General features: G+C 41.2%; 1 protein-coding gene across 10 annotated transcripts in view; it reads right to left on the bottom strand.

Moving 5' to 3' along the window:
* N4BP2 (NEDD4 binding protein 2) overlaps positions 1 to 19,500 on the bottom strand; it is a 62,014-nt gene extending 42,514 nt beyond the window's left edge. For 7 of the 10 annotated variants that reach the window (XR_007203537.1, XR_007203538.1, XM_048303137.1 and 4 more), the window contains exons 1-8: positions 15,131 to 18,895; positions 14,669 to 14,841; positions 11,614 to 11,955; positions 8,585 to 9,815; positions 7,642 to 7,766; positions 6,451 to 6,539; positions 5,393 to 5,469; positions 1,187 to 1,342 (exon numbers count right to left, since the gene is read on the bottom strand). Coding sequence is in view for 8 of the 10 variants with exons in the window: in XM_048303137.1 (XP_048159094.1) it covers positions 1,187 to 1,342; positions 5,393 to 5,469; positions 6,451 to 6,539; positions 7,642 to 7,766; positions 8,585 to 9,815; positions 11,614 to 11,833 (1,898 nt within the window). In the remaining 2 variants the exon portion in view is untranslated. Of the gene's footprint in view, positions 1 to 1,186; positions 1,343 to 5,392; positions 5,470 to 6,450; positions 6,540 to 7,641; positions 7,767 to 8,584; positions 9,816 to 11,613; positions 11,956 to 14,668; positions 14,842 to 15,130; positions 19,024 to 19,468 lie in introns of those variants that run through there. The other 3 variants (XM_048303135.1, XM_048303136.1, XM_048303134.1) reach the window with 3 other exon arrangements.
* Positions 19,501 to 21,726: the final 2,226 nt, after the last annotated feature.

The following is a 21,726-nucleotide window of genomic DNA, read 5'->3' as shown; positions in this document are numbered from 1 at the left end:
ACTATAGAGTTTAATCTCGTTACTTCTAGTTACTTCTAGCGAGAGAAAAACAAATTTATGACTTAGCTGTAACTCCAACACTCCGCAATAAAAAAAGGAGAGAAGATGAACTTTCTTTGGTAAGTATCCCTTCTTACTAGAGCAAAGGGCTAAGAACACTTTCTCTGGAATCAATCTCCCCCCTCATCCCATTTCCAGGGTTTTGTATGAAAGCCGTCTGCTGCCAGACATTTCCTCATTCAGATCAGCAAGTCTGGTAAATATACTTCTATCTAATGACTGCTGCTCTCTCCTGTTGGCTTGATGCTAAAGACACTCTAGACATTAACTAGGAGAGAATGTGCCTTTTCTTGTCAAACCGTTTTTCACAATCAACTACGTTCCATTAATTATCATTTCAAATACATCACACATGCAAAACCCAAATGAAATAGTAACTGAAATAAAATCTGACTTCCTATGTGCCCTAGTTTTGGCCAGAACCCGGAGGTTATTCTATACTACCTCATGTCTTTGCTGAAGCAGGAATGGGAAGAGGAAGGGGGAGCGAACGAGCAGCGTGTGGTTTGGGAGAGTCTCAGTGGGAGCACTGAACTGGGGAGTACCATTCCTGAGCCACAACACTGCATTACAATACACAGCACAATCCAGACTGGCAACTACAAAACAGTTGTGGATACAACCAACGGAAACCTAGACAAGTTTAAATTGAAGACTGAAGAGCAAGTAGGTAACCTGTTACTACTGCACAAAGAATCCACCTTCAACCACAAAGATATAATCTAGTATCAACATAGAAATTTGGAAACAGTAATTTGCTTTTATTTGGGACTACATTCTTTTAAAAAGCAACTCATAGATTTTAGTGCTTTGTATCCATAACACACATCCAACAACACATTTCTAAAACAACAGAAAGTAAGTCAAGATTGGCTTCTTGAAAAGTAACACAGCCATAATGGGAGGCTTTCAAAAGCATTGGAAAGTTGACTAGATCCCTTGACTGCTCATTTCTGAAAATCCTGAAATTCTTAAGAAAACTATGTAGGGATTTTTTTGTTACTTAACTATCTTTTTTAATGCATTCACCGTCTGACACTATTACCCAGGTTTTGTTTCTAAGAAGCTAAAAGGCTAAATATTTAGCCTTTTATTTGATGCTACAAAGCCAGTGAAAGAATCTAACCTTTGGCTTTCCTCCTGACAAGGATCTTCACTCCAACCAGCAGCTTCTGATTTGTCTGGAACTGAAGAATCCAATATTGTTCTAACAGTAAGGCAGCGCTCATACCGTTCCAACATTCTTATGATCTTTTCTTTAGACACACCATGAATGTTTCTCCTATGAATTGAAAACAAAAAAAAAAAAAAAAGAAAAAAGAAAAAAAAAAAAAGAAGAGACATCTCAGTTTTGTGTAGTACAATGACAGAAGAGAATAATTTAATAATAATGTAATAATAATTTAATACATTTATAGCAAGACTAACCAAAGAATTCAGGGAGCCAGAAGAGAAGCTCTGAAACAGCAATTCTTTCTGAATCAGTGCACTAAGGAGTTCCAAACAGGATACATCAGAAAAATTGCTGCTCCACTTCTCCACCCCATCTGGTCTCCCTGTACTGCAGTTGGATGTTTTGCATAATGCTAAAATCTAAGTGTTCCTAATGTATCTTCTTCAAGTAAGTTTCAGAAAACACACTGTATCAGATCCTGACAGCGACGCAGGATATTTAACTGGGTACAGAAGGCTTCTGAATTCAGTCTTCTTTCTTTGATTTTGCTAAACTAAGAACTCGTTGAGCCTTGAAGAAAACCTATTTACCTATTATTCCTGACACCCTTTGGCCAGAAACTTTCACTAACTCTGTTAAGCACCAATTAGCACTGTGTTCTGCTGCAGTTCCACCTAGAACAAGTGAATCCTGCTAAGCATAGTGAAACAGAAATTGAAAATACAGAAGAAAAGGTTTGACTTTTATTTTAAGAAGGAAAATAATCTACCTTACCTCACTTAAAAAGCAGCCAACCTTAAACTAAACATGCAAATTCAGATGACAACAGATACTATAAAAGCACAAAATAACTTCTGTTGAAAGGGACAACTGGATGTCACATACCTCAGTCTCCTACTCAGAGGAAGTACAGCCAGATCAGGTTGCCCAGAGCTTTGTCATGTCCGATTCTGAATATCTAAAATGACTGAAAGTCTACAAGCTCCCTGGGCAAACTCCTGCAGTACCTAACCACCTTCAAAGTAAATGCTGGGTTTTTTTCTTTTATATAATCAAAAGTTCCAACTTGATGATGTTTGTCTTGTCCTATCCCTGCACAATTCTTTTTAATCTTCTCTATAACCTTTCAAAAGGTAGCTGAAAACAACAGTATCATTCTTCTTCAATTATCTCTTCTTAAGCCTGAATAAACTACTCTTGCTCAGTTCTGTATCACATGCAAATTTGATACGAGTGCACTCTGTCCCAGCATCCAAGTCATAAAAAGGACATTAAATAGCTGCAGTCCCTCCCCAGAGGGACATAAACCTTCACTTTGGACAGTGATCATAACATCTGAACCTGGCATCTAGCCAATTTTCTCATTCTATTTTCCTGTGTTTTATTATTCACTTACGTAGAGTTTATGTCTTGCCTATTTCAGTCCTACGTAATAAAAGGTCCTGCTAAAGAAGAGCTAAGCAACAATGATGATGTTGGGGTCCCTCCCCTGCCATGTAGCCCTGGGAGAGGGGCCCTGAGGGCACAGACACGGGGCTTCCCTGCCCCTGCTCAGCCTCGTTCCCATTGGTTGGTTTGTGTTCCCTGCGCGGGCAGAAGGACCCTTGGTCCCGTGACTGGAACAGTTCCTGGGCAGAGCTCCGGCCATGCGGCTGGAGAAATAAACATCTCTGAAACAGCTAGCAAGAATCTGTCTGTCCATATATATTTCCTTTCCACGGGACTCCTGGTTTGATATATGCGTGTTGCAGTATCCCCACTGCAACAAATGGTGGAGAATTGCGAGCAGAACGATCCCCGATCCCTAAGCGACTGATTTGTGTGAGTAAACCCTGGAAACTTTGGATTCCTCTTCTTGGTTTTGCTTTGCTATTCCGTATCTAAACTATGGAGGAACCGTGGGAAGACTCTTGGCTCTCAGAGCCGCATATGGACATTTATCTTAAACTTAAAATGATTCTTGAACAACGATTTGTAAATTTTAGCTTGATTCAAGCTCAAAAAGAACTGAAACACTTCCTGGCATGGTTGTTTAAGAACTTTTTCTATGTTTCTTGGGATTTAATTCTTACCAAGGGCTTTTGGAAAACTGTTTGGACACAGTTAATACTGGAGTCAAAATATATGCCGATGGAAGAATATTTTCGTGAGTATTATTTAGTTACCGAGACTGTTGAGCAATGTCAGCTGTGTCCTGGCGAAGGGAAGCCTGGCGCAGGGACCGTGCGGCCCAGGCCACGTGCGCCGAGCGCTCTGCGAGCAGCAGCGAGGCAGTTCCCGCGCGCGGGCGGAGCCACGCGAGCCGCAGTGTCGGTGGCGGAGCGAGGCGCGGTGGGAGCGGCGGGACCCGGCGGTGCCCGCCCGGTCCTGTGCAGCGCGTGGTGGAGCGAGCCCCGGGAACGCCCGACCGAGAGGGGCGGCACGCGGGCAGCGGCTGGTGGCAGTGGCGGTGGAACGGAGCCGCGCCCAGCCGAGACGCGCGCTGGAGCGGGGCGCGGGGGAGTCATCGCTTGGGGGCCCGGTCGAGACGTGGGTGCAGCGCCCGGCAGCGGCAGCGAAGCTGCGACCAGAGGAGGCGACGCACGGAGGACTGAGCGGAGCGGCCCGGCCCGGCCCGCACAGCCCCGAACGCGACCCCGGGAAGAGCGCGCAGGCACCGGCAGCTCCGACAATTCCAACACGGGAGCGACCGAAAGAGACAGCAAAGACGCAGCGAGACAGAAAACAGCAGCCACTCGGAAAAAGGAAAAGATCATAGCAACTAAGACCTTAGGGATAGTAAAATGGTATAATGTTAAGCAAAATTATGGTTTTATAACAAGGTGTGACAACCAGCAAGACATATTCGTGCATAGAACTGCTATTAAAAAGAATAACCCTGAAAAATGCATCCCAAGCTTGGGAGATGGAGAGGTGGTGGAATTTAATATTGTACTAGGGAGAAAAGGGTTACAAGCATCGCAGGTCACTGGGCCTGATGGTGTTCCTGTAAAAGGCAGTATATATGCAAAAAATCGTAGTCATGTTAGACAGTATCTCCATTGTAAGCCCCCCCTACAGTTTCCCTTTCCTAATCCCACCTTTCCCTTTTACCCTATGTCCTATTACCCCCAGTGTATTCCCAATCCGTTTTTTCACCCATGGTTTCCCTCACAAAACCATGCTTTTGCCAACTGTTTCCCCAAAAATCCCTTTCCAATGCCGAGTGGGGGATGAAAAGGGGGAGGGAAGAAGTTAAACCCTCTCCTGCCTCAGTTTCCCCACAAAGCATGCTCAGAGTTCTGTCTCCCTTCTGTCAGCCCTAAGATGTTCCACAGAATCTGTTTGGACATTTAAAGACTCAGGAGGGTGGCTTGTTTTGTTTTGAAACTGTTCTTGTTATGTTTATCCAGTTGTTTTCATTCTCCTTTTATTAAAATAAAACGGGTGAGGTGTTGGGGTCCCTCCCCTGCCGTGTAGCCCTGGGAGAGGGGCCCTGAGGGCACAGGCACGGGGCTTCCCTGCCCCTGCTCAGCCTCGTTCCCACTGGTTGGTTTGTGTTCCCTGCGCGGGCAGAAGGACCCTTGGTCCCGTGACTGGAACAGTTCCTGGGCAGAGCTCCGGCCATGCGGCTGGAGAAATAAACATCTCTGAAACAGCTATCAAGAATCTGTCTGTCCATATATATTTCCTTTCCACGGGACTCCTGGTTTGATATATGCATGTTGCAGGATCCCCACTGCAACATGATGATGCACAGAGGTTTGTCTCTCTCAGGCCATGAGGTATTGATTGCCCTAAATTCAGAGACAGAAGAAACACTTCAACTAAAGCAACAGACCGGGATGCAAAACCAGCCCCAGCCTGACATAATTTTTGCAACCTCAGGAACCCAAAGGAGCAGTCACTATACTTTAAATGCAAAGAACTCTAATAATGAAAATGTCACAATGTCTATTGCTAACAGCACATTTTGCATGTAACTAAAGTGACAAAAGATCTTGTAATACATACGAAAGTCCGCAAAATATCATCAAAAAAACCAAACTCAGAAGCTACTTATTATCACAAAAATTTTGACAGATATCTTGCTACTTCACTAGCCGTTGTAATAAGCGATACCTTTTTTAACATCATAGCTTATACTGTCTCATATATTATTTTCCTTTACATTCTTACCTTTCAAGTTCTTTTGGTTTGAACTTCCACCATGTGTCTGGTTCTCGGAACATTACTTTGTATTTGAACTGCTGAGCCTGAGTAAAAGAGACACGAAACAGAACAAGCCACATCACCCATTTCTTATTTCTATGACAAAGCACACAATATGCATAGCTTGCTTCTTCAAAGCTGTTTTTTGTATTTTTTGATACCTATTAAGCATTTGGAATAACATTTTTGTTCAGTGTTTAATTTAGTTTATATAAACTGAGATTTTTTAAAACATGTATATGTATCTCTTACTGTAAAATTAAATATGTGTGCCATGATGTGTCTTCTCTGTAGAGTATCTGCTCAAAAGCTGTCAGTTATATGTACTACACTCTCTGCTGTGTTTCTTTAACAGGTAAGGAGAAGTCCCAGATCTACATTATAATACTTTTTCCAACATATTATTTCAGTTAATCAGAACCAATTTCATGAAATAATGCTGCTCTAACTACCAAGCAATATGGTCAATGATCAATAGCAAAATATGCTCTAGACTCTGAAAGTGCTGATGCCCATTTAGAAACTATTAAGTGAAAAGCTGTGATCACTTCAACAAAAAGTATTAAGTAAATCTGCAGAACTTCAAGCAAGCTAGCAATATTTGGTAACTCTAGCCTCCAACTGGTATGGGCCTCTACGTCATATTTAGGATGAAGCTGAATTTTTGAGTTTCACGGAGCATCACACATCACTCATTCATTAGTGTTGATTACATTTTTAAATAGTTTCTAATATAACTGATCATATAGAAGAGGAACAAAATTCCATTTGCTCAACAGTATTAACTTTTGGCTCCAAGGACAAAAAACTTGGCTTTGGCTTTTGGTAACTAGGCCAGGTTAATGCTCAGATACCCACACAACATGACACTGGGTAACATGATTCCATGCAACACTTTTTTTTTTTACTCCAGACTTCCTTCTGGAATAGCAGCTAGACTGAGACAGACATTCCCATTTTAAAACATATGTTGTTGCCATGCCAAGCCAATAATCTCTTCACATTGGTCAAATTGTAATACTAACCAGAGTAACATAAGGCTTCATCTCCCATGCTTGTATGTTTGTGTTGTCTATTATTATAGGAGAGATTCTCATTTCAAATGCTTCTTTGGCTGAAAAATATACATGTACAAAACAGTGTGATACAATTAATTTCATTACAATAGGATGAACATAATATTAATACTCATTCTCTGAATTTGTTATATTTTTACATAGATAATCCATAATGATTAACCACTGTGTGAAGAACTCTTGCCATAGCTTGATCTCTTTCAAGGCCCTCTATTTCAGAAATCCCCCCCTCACATGTAAAGCTACTGAGGTATGGCATTAGCTTTTGAATTAATGTATGTATGATAATCAAGGAATGAAAATGCAGATGTAAAATGCATCAAGATGACTAATCAATCAGTAAATTAAACTAAAAAAACTACATGATCACCTTAAAGTGGACTTCTTTGTTGCATACAAAATTCTTGGCTTTATAACAGTCTTAAGATTAGTCCACTCTGTAAACTGTATAAAATATGAAAAACCGAAAGAATTATTGTAATTTAAATACACAGTAATGAAATGTATAGAATCACTAGCTTTGAGACACAGCACCATGTTTCTGTAGCCATGTTACAATGTGTCTGAACAATCACAGTTCTTGTTGAATCCCACATTTATTAATTCATTTCTCCACTGGTAGGAATTTGACAGCAGAAAAGGGATCATGGTTCAAATTTAGCAAGTAAAAGCTTAAAAAGAATTGTTCTATGGTGAGTTTAGCACAAGTCACTGTCAAAAAAAACCCCACCTGATTTTGAAAAGGGGAAAAAAATCATTTATTCTATTCTGCATTTTGTTTAAATTCAACAACAATTTAGTGTACAAGAGAAAAAAAAGATAATGAAGAGCAGGAAGTTATCTGTGTATTATCTGGGAGATGGTGTAGGTAACCACTCCAGAAATGGGTCACTACCCAAAATACATACCATGATAAAACCTGAGGACAAAACATACTCTAAACAAAGACACTGGCATTTCTAATTGCAAAACACACAATGAACAGATGACTTCTGAGTTAATGCACATATTCTTTTTCCATACATATTAAAAACTACTTCAGTGATGGCATAAATGCGTATCACGTAACACAGGCATTACAAGACAGGCAGATTTTTAAACAGCACACAAGCACTGAACTGTACATTATTTGTATCTCACCTCGTTTCCTGTTCCAGTCATGTGCTTCCCCTAAGCAATCAGGATCATAATGGTATTGTCCATGTTTGTAAAAGTAATCATCAGTACTGAGAATGATTCCACCTGGATTATCCTCAAGCAAATTCCTGTGAAAGATCAAGAAATAAACAGCTTTTTCCCCTTCTCGTCCCAGGCTCCAATATCTACTACCATACATACTTTTTTTTAGTCTCTTGCACAAAACCAAAATTATTTAGAATGGAAGCAGCATATTTAGGTAAGAGAAAATAAAAATCAACCTCCAAGCAAATATGATCTATAATAATTTCCCTCCTTTTTTTCCAAAGGCTGAAGATTATCTAGAGGAGAGACCTGATACAGTTTCCCTACAAGTCTCTCATTTCAAAACAAGGGAGGTATTTTTCCATCTACATGTAGTGACATACCTTCTCACTGACAAATACCCTGTTTTAGTCGCATCAAGTGTTTCAGGTGTCAGTCAAAGGAGTCAAAGTTCAGTTTAGACTTTAGAGAGTAAGGAAAGAAATCAAGAATTCCCCCCAAGAAGCTTCACATATACAAAAGAAGTCACACAGTGAAAGGGGAATTTCTGCCTGTAAAGAGCTGGCATATTTCCATTAATGTTATTCAGAGGAAACAGTAGAAATGAACTGCAACTGAATACAGCAGACCTAACACTACAGCAATGATGCTCTGCTGACAAACTCCTTTGTTCAGTGATAGAAGTTAAAGCTCATCCCTCCTATTTCAATTTCCACTAGAGGTCAAGGACCTGCAAGCAGCTCAGCTCTTAGCAATTATTATTACTCATTACACTGCATGTACTGTGTACCTGGCAATTTGGGTTTACACTAACTATTTACAAGTGTCAGAAAATTCTCTGCCTGTGCTAAATCCTGTACATGATTAATTTTTTTAGAAGCTCACAATATAAATGTTCTACCTTGCCAAATATGATTTTCCTGATCCTGGAACACCTCTGAGAAGAACAAGTACTTGACCTATAAGATGCATCTTTTTTCTCATCATGTGACAAACACGTGGTTGCTGTGCTTGCGAGAGGCTCAATTTTGAGTTTCTATCTTGATTTCCCCATACCTTCAGAGAAGGGTTGCCATCCCCGGCATTTGCAACCACTGGGGAGGAAAGAAAAAGTCCTTTTTCCGAAGTTCTACAGTCAGAAATAGGTCTCCACTGCCCTGGACTGGCAGCCACAGGAATTACAAAGCTGTGACTTCCACTGGATGGATAAAACACAGGAGCCATGAGATTCCAGTGTTGCTGAGATTGACCTGATGGTGTAGAAAAATTTAATTTATAACCCTGCTGAGTTTGCTGAGTATCTGCAGGTTTTTGTGTTTTGAAACTGGATGTTTCAGGAGAGATATATGCCTCTGGAAGAGAAGCAGTCTGGTAGCTGCTAAAGGCAGTCACTGCATCTTCGTGTTGCTCCATGCACCTTGAATTAGAATCTCCTGTAACAGCTACTCCAAGTTCCATAGATCTTTGGGAGGACCCACCAAAAGCAGCAGTCACACTACTTTGATCTAGAACAGTATCTTGTGTCTGATCAGAATTTTCACATGATATTTCTCCATTTGATTGTTTATATACTTCTGAAGCTACATCATGTTCAGCATGTATTTCCAACAAATCAGGATCTTCCAGTATCTGTGCAAAAGTGTCTGATGCAGATGGTGAGCTTGTCTGGATGCTCAGCTGCCTCACTGGCAGCTGGGAACAGCAGAAGTTTTCTAAAACCTCATTATTTGTCTCTGCTTGCTGTGGAAAAAGTAGGACATTGCAAACCGAATCAGATTTTTCCCACTCAGGAAATTCGGTAAAACCATCATGTTCCACAGGGTGCTCATGTACTATTTGGTCATTTGCAGAATTAGGCAATTCATTGCTCAAACTGTAACTCTGAAAGGCAGTTTCTATTAAGGAATTCAGTTCTTCAGTCAGCTGCATACCAGGTGACAGAATAGTTTCTATTGCTGCTCCAGAATTACTATGTGCTGCAGTACTTTCCCCCATTCTTTCATTTGCAACAGATCTTTGCTGATTTACAAGAGGTAATGATGATGATGCTAAATCAAAACCCAAGGTTTTTGAAGATGCTACTCCTTTGGCGTGGGTGGACAGCTCTAGAAGATGATCCATAGCATTTTCTACTGTTGGGTAAGATAAACAGAATACAGCATGGTCAGCTAATGACATACATGCAATTTTTTTACTTGAAAAGCATTTATTACAACTAAAGAAACAACCAAAAACAGTTCAGCAATTCATCTTTAAACATAGCTTCTGAAACTCCCTTGATCCATTTCTCATTAGAAGTAAGGGCAGAACTCAATACAGACATATTGAAAAATAACAACCTAGTAAACTTAAAAATTACTAAGGAAATACTGTCTAATACTAATTTTAACTGGAAAAGATATCAGAACTGCATGTTTAAATGGATACTTATTTCTAATCTATCTCATATAGGTGAAATAGTGTAAAATGAACAAAAAACTCTACAAAGGATGAGAGATAGAAGTATGCAAAGTATGTTCACTAGGGCCCACTTAAAAATGTCCTATCTAATAGAGCCTGAAAAATCCAGTATCTGCATTAATTCTTTGTAAAGCCACTAAATGGAGCAGAGGGTACCAGGGATCAACTTGAAAAAAATGAAAAGCTGGCAGAAACATCATCTGAGCCCTAAAGCTAAGCTTGTTTTCCTCAAAGACAGTGTACCAAAAAATTCATTTAAGTATGACTCTGTCTGCACGTATTAAACAAAACCTTTGTCATCCTTCCAGCTTCTCTACTGTATGAAAACAACTTATTAGCACTCAAACATGCTAACTTTCCCATTTTTAAACTACTGTTAACAGTACAAGACTATGAACTCTACCTGTTTACTGAATTCTCCAATAAGCTTTAGATAAAACTGTTACGATGATAAAGGTGAATCTTATTAAGAGTTTGAAGCATGAATCAGTAATTCCATCAAATTTAATTTCAAAATGAGCAACAATCGTAACAGCACTTCCACATTTGTTATGAAGTTATAAACTCTGTACAATTTAGGCAATAAAAAGAGTCCTTTTAATGGCTACCTAGCTTTCATACATATAAAAAAATGCCAAGATCTACCTTCTTCGCAAATATTCTTACAATAATCTCAATTAATCACACCTGATCATATGAATACAGATTGGTTAAAATGCTCCATATATGGCTTATTCCCCGACAAGTAACTCCTCAGACACTGCTATCCAGTACCTCATGCGGTACTTTTATCATAAGCAAGTGAACTTGCATATAGAAGAATTTTAAAACCACAAAAGAATGGGAGGGACTGGGCATAAATATGAAAATAGTCTGCCAGCAGAGGTGGATATGTAGGTCAGCAGAATGCAGAGAAAGAAACACAGTTCAAGCAAGCCTGCAGAGAAGTCAATACGGCAAACACAATTTATCCTGCAGAAACTAATCCTCAGTGGACACGACAAGATGACAATGCAAAATAAAAGTGAAACAAAAGCTCAGTTCAAGTATTTAAGGAAAAGCAAATGCTGCCAGGGCCATATACGGCATACCATCAAAAAATTGTGATCTAGAACATAAAATACCCTCCTGCAGAAACAGCTTAGGTATCTTGCAGATATGGCACAGAAACTAATTGGAAAAACCAGATTCTCCTCACAACTCCACCACTGCCTGCTCTGTGTCACAGAACAATCCACTCTAAACAGCACCTCCATGTATGGAGCACACTTCTCCATTTACCAGCCTCACAGAAACATTGTTAAACTTGGAGAATCTTACATGGTTGTAAAATTTCAAAATGTTATTACTCACCTACTCATTAAACTCACACATATGCTTGCAACACCCACACCAACTTTCCTGGAGTTACACTAGTTAAGAACTATCTGCACATGAAACAAAACTTACTGTCAGCTGTACATTATTTACCTTTAAAATCACATTCAGACAGAACCATATAAACCACACTAGGATCTAGGTCAGAAAACATCTCTGACATGTTATTGAAGAGCTCTTCCTTATTGACATAATGCACTGCTTGTGCCACTAAGTGGCTTGGGTCCCCTTGGGATACAGCAACAGCAGCAGTTCCGTCAGAATTGCCATTCTTCTGAGAAGGACTCCCACCAGTTTTCCTTTTCCGTGGCATTTTGTTTTCTAATACCCAGCGTGCTTTTGTTCTGGTTTGTTCACATGGGGCTGACAGCACCAAGCTTAAAAATCACAAAAAAAGCTCTCCTGACTGGGGTAGACCAAACAGAAATAGCAGACCTGGAATAAAAAAGAAACAACAAAATTTTAATAAAATACACAACCACATTTTTATGTCTTCTATTTAGATAGCTGAAAGATAAAAAAAAAACCCAGAAGCATACAGGAAAGCATTTTCTAGATGTCTGTCTTTTATCTTTTCAAATGGCTGACAGCTAGAGCAGCCTTATTTTCCAGTTAACTAGACACTGAATCTGCATCTGGAAGAGAGGACAAATAAAATGTAGCTTAAAAGAGAAATCCAGAAAGGTAAAGTTTGCAGTGCCAGGCAGCCAGTTCACAAATAATTCTCTGCTACTGATGACCAGTTAACATTATGGACCATTGACATTCTGTTAACATTCAGAAAGGACTCCTCTTACAAAAGTACTGGAAGACATTAACAGTTGCCAAATCTTCCAAGTCTTTCATGACTTCCCCCCATCCACAATATTTTAAGAATAAACAGGAGTTCTTCAGTGTTCAAACACTGGCAGAGAGGTTGTGGAGTCTGCAACCCCATATATTCTCAAAACCTGGCCAAACAGCCCTGCTTGAACCGGGCTGTTTCGGAGCTTGGGTAACCTACTTCAGGCACTCCTGCGTGACTTGATTGCTGGGTTGAACCAAGTGACATCCAGAAGTGCCTCAGCCTGTGTGGAGTTTTTTTTAATTGTTAAAAACATTTTACAGCTGTATAAACCATAAAGCAAGAAGAGGCTTCTGTCCAGAAGTGTCCACACTTATGCCATGAAGCCTTTGAATACATTGAGTTGAAACATTATGCCACTTAAAATAACTGCATTAATCTTTTAGAGAATTAATACTGCATTAATCTTGTAGAGAAAAGGAAAGCAATTATTAATTGAAATACAGGCATGGAGTGGGGCATGGTCTCCCTTTTTTCCTTACATCAATATCAAAGCTCTGTTGAGTTCTAGTGATGATCATAATAAACCAAATTATATTTCTTACCAATAATTATTCAGAAGACTAGAAAACCTTAGTAAGGCTCAGAAATCTGGAATTAATTACAGCAAAGAGTCACTATTTACCAATAACAGTTACTGAGCAGGCCATAAAATACCTGTTTTTACGTAAAACAGGTATTGTGCCAGTGATGATCAATTCAACGTGTGCAGATAGATCAATGGCAGCACTTCCATTTTCACTTACTCCTTCCCTCCCTGGATCACTGGCACACAAACGACAATGCCAGATTGGTGCCAGATTCAAACAGCACTTCTCCATTATCCTCTATCAATCTCTTCCAGCAAGCAAGAGATGGAACATTCAGCAGAATGTGGATTGTTATGTTCTCAAGTCATAGAAATTTATGAAAGCAAATCAGACAACTCTAGGATCCCAGGAGTTTCTATCATGTGTATATGGACTTTAAACAGACAAACGAGACGGATGTCTGAAACAATGAAGAGGTCAAGGAAGTCTGAAATGCATGACTATGAAAACAATACACAGGAAAAGGAAGAAGCAGACTTCCAAAAATAAAGGAGAAAACATAGTGGAAAATGCAGACTGACAAGTGCAGCTGGTTTTTTCTTCACACTTATTTTGGTTCACCTCTCTGATTAGCCATCCTTACATCATTCTTTACTGTCATGAAGTATTATCCAACAATCAAAATAAAAGTTACAGCAAGTCTTGTTTTTCAAACTTCTGTATCTAATTGATTCATCCTCTAGCCAGTAGAAAAGGTTGTCCTAACTTAAACAATGTTGACAGTGCTAAAAACTGTGATTGTTCCTCAGTAAAAGAGGTTCAGTGACAAAGGAAAAATCCTGCAAGAGAGAAAAGTTGTTCATGCACCTTGACATTACCGTCCAGCAATAGACTTTAAGCAGAACACTTTGAGTGTTGTCAGTGTTTGAATCCAGCTCTCTTATAATGATCAATCCTGTAAGGACATGCTGAAATATGTGGTCTGACTGCAAGTCCTATTACACATAACATCTCAAGTATGGGAAGAGAAGCAAACAGGTAGTATTCAAGAGGAGGCAGAACACACATAACACTGGAAGAAAAATACTAAATGACTGTCATATTCATAATAATAAAAAAAGCATTCACAAAACTCTTTAAATCAAAGAGATTGCATTAGGAAACCATCAGCAGTAAATATAAGTTTTATATAAAATAAAATAAGTTTTATATAAAAATAATATAAAAATAAAAGTTTTCCAAGTCATTACAAGGCGTTATTTTTTAAGCAAACAGACCAGAGAAGTATTCTAACCAATACTCAATGTTTACTAAAGACATTAAGCAGCGTAAGACTTCTGGTTTAACTGTGACCAAGTTCAAATGGCAAATTTGAATCAGTATTACTTCTCTTCATTTTTTTAAGGACAGAGGAAGTCTCCAGCCTTGACACAATGCAGGAGTCAAACAATATGAACAAAGCTGCCCGATCCGTATATGTTTTTAAATTTCTCTGAATACTTTAAGGTAGTTAACTGCATACATATAAAAGACGTTGATTTGGTTTTGGTTGGTTGGGGGTGGTGACAGCTTTTTAGTTTAGTTTGCTTTTGGGGTTTTTGAACAATTTCTTAATTTCAAACTATATAAAATATTTATCACATAATGTCCACAAGAATCTTCTCGCTTTAAAAAAAAACACCAAACCAACACATGTACATTTATACTTACGTGCTGGGACTGGAAAAAATCTCTATTTGTAATACATATAAAATAGCAATGGCATAGAACTTACATTTTTAGCTTCACTGAGTTGCCCCACAGTATGTCCTTTCTCATCTTTCCAAAACCACCACTGATGGCATATTTAATAAAGATCTGCTGTTAAAAACTATAATACACTCTTCTGTCAGGAAACCATACTTTCTAACATACAGATTGGATGTCAGCAGAAGTGGATGTGTCCTCCTGACAAAGGAATAACCAGAATACAAATCAAAATTTGTATTTTGCTTACTTTAAGCAAAGTTTTAACACTGAGTAATACATTTAATTGGTTTGAGTAGATTAAGCACAGCTAACATCTTAAATAAGTACCCAACATATCAAGCTAAGCACAACTGTAAATTTTCCTAAGGATAAGAACACCTACTTGATTTCAGTTTTAGATGATTTCCTATCTAAAAAAGCTGACTTCATCAGGTAAAGAAATAACACAGCAGCAGAATTAGTTAGAAATAAACATAAATTTCCTCACTTGTCATTCCACTTGGTTCTTCATCACAGTTCTTAACCATCTTGAAAAGGTCTACATATCCATGCTGGTCAAGACTAGATTCATTCCATCATGTGGGAAATTAGGCAAATAAAACCTGGTACATCAAAATAAGATTATGTTACTTACACCACTTATTTGTAATGCTCTACTGATGCTAAAGAACTGCACTTCCGTTCACCAAACCATCTGCCAACTCCTAATCCATTGTGTACATACCAAAGATGTTAGTTCTACTCAGTGTGACTTAATTCCAGTGTACATATTAACCTACAGCTCACTCTCCACAAGTCTTGTGCTTCCAAACAAACTTAAATCCCAAACAAACAGCAATAAAACCACCAAACAAAATAAAACAACAACAACAACGAAAACCCCCCCACAAAAAACCACCAAAACCAAAAGGAACATGTACACCTAAATTACGTAAAGAATTTGGAACAACTATTCTGTCACATTCCTAACATGACAAGTTGATGGTTCAAATAATCTTCAAAAGAAATGGAGATACCCATCTCACATTTTACATCTAACCTCATTCCACTGCTCCAAAGCATTAAAAACTGTCAAAACATACAAACCACACTTCACTTAAGCAAGAACTTGATAGTGAGAAACCAAATTTACAAAATAAAGGACATGCTGCAGACATAGAAAATTATTCACCTGAAAAAAAGTGACTTCAGAAAAACCATGCCAGAAAAACCTGAAAAGCCATTCAATGATTTTAGAGAACAACCTTCTAAAGGTCATTTCCACATTTGTTCATTTGCACTTTGAGGTTTCCTGAACGGAGGAAAACAAGTATTTAAATACAAGCACAAGAGGAAAAGCAGCCAATGAAATCAAACTGAGACCAATTCATTTGACTTTCTAGCTGCATTTATAAAACAAGAAGCTTTTCTTTTTTGGACAATGTTTGAGTCCCCCTTCTAAAAACCAGAAGGTAAAAAAGGAAATGTCTTCTAGCAGATTTTTCTTAGTAAGTGTAGGAGTAGCAAAGGAGATGGTTTGGGAGCCTTTTGCATTCTTCCATTTCTGCCAGCAGTCAACAATGAACAGGGCACTTAGTTATTCAAAGTGAAAATCTATAGCCAGCTAAAGACAGTGCTTCTGGAAATACTTCAAGGATCTCTTCTACTCTTTCCTTCTTCCACTCCATGTTATTCCTACTGGTTGCTCCAAGGTCTTGTGCTAGTTCAACAGCTTTAACACAGATCCTCCTTTTTCATATCAAATTCAGCTGAAGTGCAAAACACTGACAAATAGGTCTGATTCCTAATTAACTTGCATATGGTTGCTTTATTCAATCTGTTCTGCCAGGATTTTTTTCCACTTTTGTGATTTTTAAGTCTGGCCCAGGTCATACAGACACTTTTGAAGCTGCTGCAAAAAGTAAGTATTCCTTTGAGTACAAAACAAAAACTTCATCCAACTACACACACCGCTCAAGAGCACAAAACCAGCACAAATTCATCTGAAGTAGATGCTTATGAAGCAAACACAACCTGCAGGAAGAAGAGAGCCCTGTTTGCTAGGAAGGACTCAAAAGCTGTTCTGCACATGCCATGTCAGGAGGAGAAGTCAACCTGCAGTGGCAGTCAGCTAGTGCTTGACAGGTGACAGAAGCTGTCAAACTCCACATCACGGAGTTTCCTTTCAAGCCACGAAGCTGATCTTGCTAGAGGCCCTCCACAGAGCACAAGCTCCCAGAAACGGACAGGCAAATCTGCTGGATGTACATGATTAAAGCAGTGATGCAGGAGGAGGAAAGCCACCAGTGAGTGCATTCTTCACCACCAGGTCTGCTTGAAAGGAACTACTTTTGTAGCCACCTTCCTTTTGCTGTGTGCTGAAGGACAAAGCTTGGATTTTGGCAAAAAAACCCAAGAGGACATAGTATTATGAAGAGTGTGATATGCAGCATGACAAACTAGAAAAAAAATAAACAACCAGTTTTTCTCCTTGTTTAGGTGGAAAGGTTGTTGCTTGGGTGTTTTCTGGTTTTTTGTTTGTTTTTTTTGGGGGGGTTTTGGTTTTTTTTTGTTTTGCATTTGTGGGCTTTTTTCAGAACAGTATCTGCAAAATGTCTTTCCACCTCTAGGGGAGTTTAGAGATATTTGATCCTTTAATAGCTTCCCTCCTACATCCTTCTCCCATACAACTCACAGCCCTCTAAAGCATGCTGAAGAAAGGGTTTCCTATGGCAAATTCAGCTTTGAGGAGAGACCTTCCAGGATGCAGAGCTCTTGGGCTACCTGGGCTGTCCCCCAGTGAAGACTCCACACAGCCCAGCTGTGTTGCTGTGACCTATGCCCGACCTCCAGAGCAATGCCGCAGGCTGAAACGAAGATGAAACTTGTGGTAATGCTGAAGCTTCTGCAATTCCACACCTAACATTAGTACTACTGCTTAAGATTTTATTCATACTCCGCATTATAAATCACAGACAGGTATTTGGAAAGAGGAAAGAAAAGTCCGGCAGTCCTGGAGCTGCAACTTGCCCACACCATGCTTCCAGAGACTGCTCAAAACTCAGCCTTACTCAATTCTGACAGGCAGTATAACTGACAGCTAATTAATGCCCTACTGACACTTTTAGAGTAGCAGAGCCTCTGTGACGAAAAACAAAGGCAGCAACTTCTTAAAATTAAAGGACTATTATTTTTAATGGAGTTCTTCTGCATGTGAATTTAGCTCTGTAAACATTCCTGAAATAATAATTTGACTATGTCAGCCACTTAGCACAGACTACAGATCAGTACACAGGTAGGAGTGAAAGACAAGAGACTGCGCAACACCTCAGACCAACAACCCCCTAAGTCCCTAATGCAACATTTTTATATTCCCTCTGTATCAGTGGCTTCCCCAGATGAAATGCATTAAAGTTTTTTTTTTTTAAAGTGCAAACAAGGCAACAATAAATAGAGGGCAACTCCACAGCTAAAACGAAACAAAAACCAAGACACAGTAAGAAAAAGCCTATTAAAAAATAAAATACAGGATTTTAAGATGTGCTCTGATGCTGTCAAATTTCCCTCACTAGCTCTTCACATAGTCTAGAGGAACCCAAACTGCTAACACGTGCTGCAACCATGTGACACTGGTTGTGACACAGCAAGCCCTGTCCTAGTCAGGGTGACTGTGCTGGGAAGAATGAGGGTTAAAACTTTCAACGTTACAAGCCTATACCATATTTAACTTTTCTGCCTTTCTGTAATTTTCTCCGTTTATATTTCAATCGTTGGCTCTCAAATCACAACTAAAGACAAATTATCTAAAATTTTGCTCCTTTTGGAGTTCTTTTGCTTAAGTTCTATATGAGTTATTCTCAACTTTTCACTGTAAGGTTCTACTGCAAGACTAAGATACAGACTAAACTTTGTCAAGGCACTGTATAAAACAGCATTTAAGTATCTCTTAACAGTCACACCATCCTTAGTCTTTCAGTACAAGAGTTAAGAAAAGTACTAGTAAATATGTACTTTTTTGCACGCTTTTGAAGTCAGGCTCCTCCAAAGCCCCAGTGACCTTATGGTACTTGATCAACAAAACTGCAAATCCTGTCCAAAGAACGAAGAGATACTATGCTTCAGGAGATCACAAACAACCTCACGATAAACACGTTTCAGCAGTTCTCGGCTGTTAAGAACGAACAAGCTCTTAGAGTACTTAGAATCTTTTGACTTCATTTTGAACGGGGCGAATTTATCTCGCGGGGCTCTATTCTTCACGAGATGAAGCTCACGAGCACTCCACACTGTCTGCTGCAGGGCAGGCGGCCGAAGCATTTCCACCGACTCGCTAGCCCTGACCCTTCCTTCAGCGGCCACAGCTGCCGGCAGGGCAGAAGTTGGGATTTCTGCAGAAGGCCGGCCACCAATTCGGTGACGGGCGAGGAGGCGCCGCGGGTGGAGGGGACAGGCCGCCAGCACCGCGGCGCTCATCACAGCGGCGGGGAAGGCCACAGGAAGAGCAGGCCCGAGCGGCGGCACCAGCCCGGCGGCGGAGGGGCCCGCCCGCGACCACACTGCCCCGGCCGCTTCCCGCCAGCGACAACCCGAGCCCACGGCCCGGCCGCGGGCGGGCGGTCAAGCCGCGCAGCCCCCGCCCCGCCGCCTCCCCTCCGACCCGCAGGCAACTCCTCTGCAGTGACGCCGGGGACGGGCCCCCCGGCCCCGCTGCCGTACGGGACGCGCCGCGGGGGCCGCCCGCTTCCCGCCCCCGGGAGACCGCGGCGAACAGGTCCGCGCCCTATCGGCAGCGGGGGGAGGGCGAAGCTCCTCCCCAGCCCCGCCGCCAGACCCCGCCGGCCGTTACCTCGCTCGGCTCGGCTCGGCTCGGCTCGCTCGCTGCCGCCGGCGGCGGGCGCGGGGCTGCGGCCGCGGGGCTGTGGGCGCGGGAAGGGGAGGCTCGGGTGGGGCGTGCGCCGCGGGCACACAGCGCCGCTCACCGGCCGCCCAAGGGAGCGCAGCCCGGGAGGAGGTGCCGCACCGCCCCCGCCCCTTCCCCTGCCCGCCCGGGGCCCACGGTCCCGCCCCAGCCGGCTGAGGGCTGAGGGCAGCTCCGCCCCGGAAGCCGGCTGGAAACTAGCGTGGGAGGGAGGGCAGAGCGGCGGTGGGAGCTGCACTGCTGGATATGGTACGGGGGGTGAGGTCAGGAACAGCGGGGGGTCCCCGAAAGCTAGCAGGGTGACGTGTCTCAGCTGTGTAGTGAGAGGTTTCACACTTGTAACAGAAAGCATCAGTGTTTAGTTTCTGCTGCTGCTGCCCTGTTTTACTAAGCAATTTTTAGCGTTGAGGAGAGATAGGTCCCATAGTCTGGAATGATCCCGTGGGTCTGTAGGCTGATACTGAAGGGGAACTGGCATGTAAACGGCGGACGAGACTGAGAGTTTTAAGGAAACTGAGGACTGTCTGCTGGGATCTGGCATCAATGATTGCTGTGGAAGTTATTAACTGCAACGGAGCAGCTGATTAGGAGGAGAGGTCTTCATTATCTGCAACAAGCAATGGACACTTGATGTGGAGATGGACAGTGGAAGATTATAGGCAGAAAGAAAAGAGATCTGCTCTTGACGGACTGAGATGATGATAAGTAGCCCTGAATTAGAACTGCTGTGAAGTCACCATGAAAGGTGACTAAGTATCTGAACAAGAGTTTTGAATTTATTGACACGTGTTGATACACAAGGTGCAAAAGAGTTTTAGGGGCAGAGCTCTTCAAATAAAATTATTTTAAAAAACAATAACAAAAAACCCAAACAACACTCAAGATGGTTCTACTGGGAGAACTTTTCTGTAGTTTTTATAGAAGTTCGTTGATCTGAGAAATTTCACAGTCACCAAATGGGCTTTAGAATATAGTTGGAAAATTACATATGAAGTTTATGCATTACTGGTGTCTGAGAATAGGACTTCATTACATTGCCATAGGCATCCTTGTCAGCTCTGTCTCCCTGCCTGTCCCAGCAAGATAAGAGGCAGGGTCTCCACTACTTCATGCTTGTACATCCAATTCTCAGGAGATGGACTTCTATGCCCCATTGTCTTGAGATACCTCCCTGCCAGATGGAGGCAGCCACCTCCCATCAGGGCACAACGCCTCAGAAGGACATTTGCTGGGGGTGTCCTGCTGTGAACCTCCTAGGGAACAGAAATGGGACACTCCCGTGAAAGGGGAGAAGCATTTTCCCTCCTGACAGGATGTCACGACCCACTTGGAAAAGTTCTTTATAACTTCTCATCACAATGAACAAATTCATCACCAAATTCAAACACCAATTCATGTGTCAGGGAACTCTTATGTCTTATTGTATAATCATCTTAACTCCATCAAATAGTCCACTATTTAGTCTCAAAAGTGTTGGCTAACGAGCCCTTTACTTTTACAACAAACTTCAACAAGCTGCTAACTCCCACAACAAACTTCAGGGCTAACAAGGTCACAATTTAATATGCTCCCAGTCCTAACAACATTTCAAGTTCCCTGGTAAGAGAGGGGAAAGAGTTCCCTGGGGGTAAGAGAGGAGGGAGAGACAGACTAATCCACTTCTTTTTATAGTTTATCTTGTACACATGTCTTACGTAAAACAGATTTTTGCACCATTTCGTTCATGCATGCAATAGTCAGCCCTTTAGAGCCCTCCAGGAAATGAGGTCTGTGGTGATCCTGGAGCTCCTTGTAGTGAGGTGCCCTGTAGTGAGATACTCAATCCCTGTCTTGATGCAGGCACACTGAGCATGAGTCTCAAGTCAGAAAAGAAAGTTGTCTCTGTACAGCACAGCCCCACCTCCAAAGGACCCTCTTTTATAGTCACAACTTTCCTGTCAAAACAGTCAGAATGTTTGAGGCAAAACATGCTTACATGCTTATGTCTGGTCCTCCACAAGGGGAGCAAGGTTGTCTCCCATCCCACAGATCCCTCATAGTGTGATTCATCCCATTCAAAGGAGGTGGCATCCCTGAGACTCATTTGTCCTTCATTTTCTTTCAAAGAGGGAAACATGGAAGACGTGGCCTTCAGCAGACTAGTAAAGTTCTGCTTATTTAGCACCTTATCTTAGATGCTTCACAAG

The sequence above is a fragment of the Corvus hawaiiensis genome, chromosome 5 (assembly GCF_020740725.1).
Source record: "Corvus hawaiiensis isolate bCorHaw1 chromosome 5, bCorHaw1.pri.cur, whole genome shotgun sequence".
Classification (NCBI taxonomy): Eukaryota; Metazoa; Chordata; class Aves; order Passeriformes; family Corvidae; genus Corvus; species Corvus hawaiiensis.
Note: the sequence above shows the minus strand (reverse complement) of the source record. Positions and strands in the feature narration are given on the sequence as shown.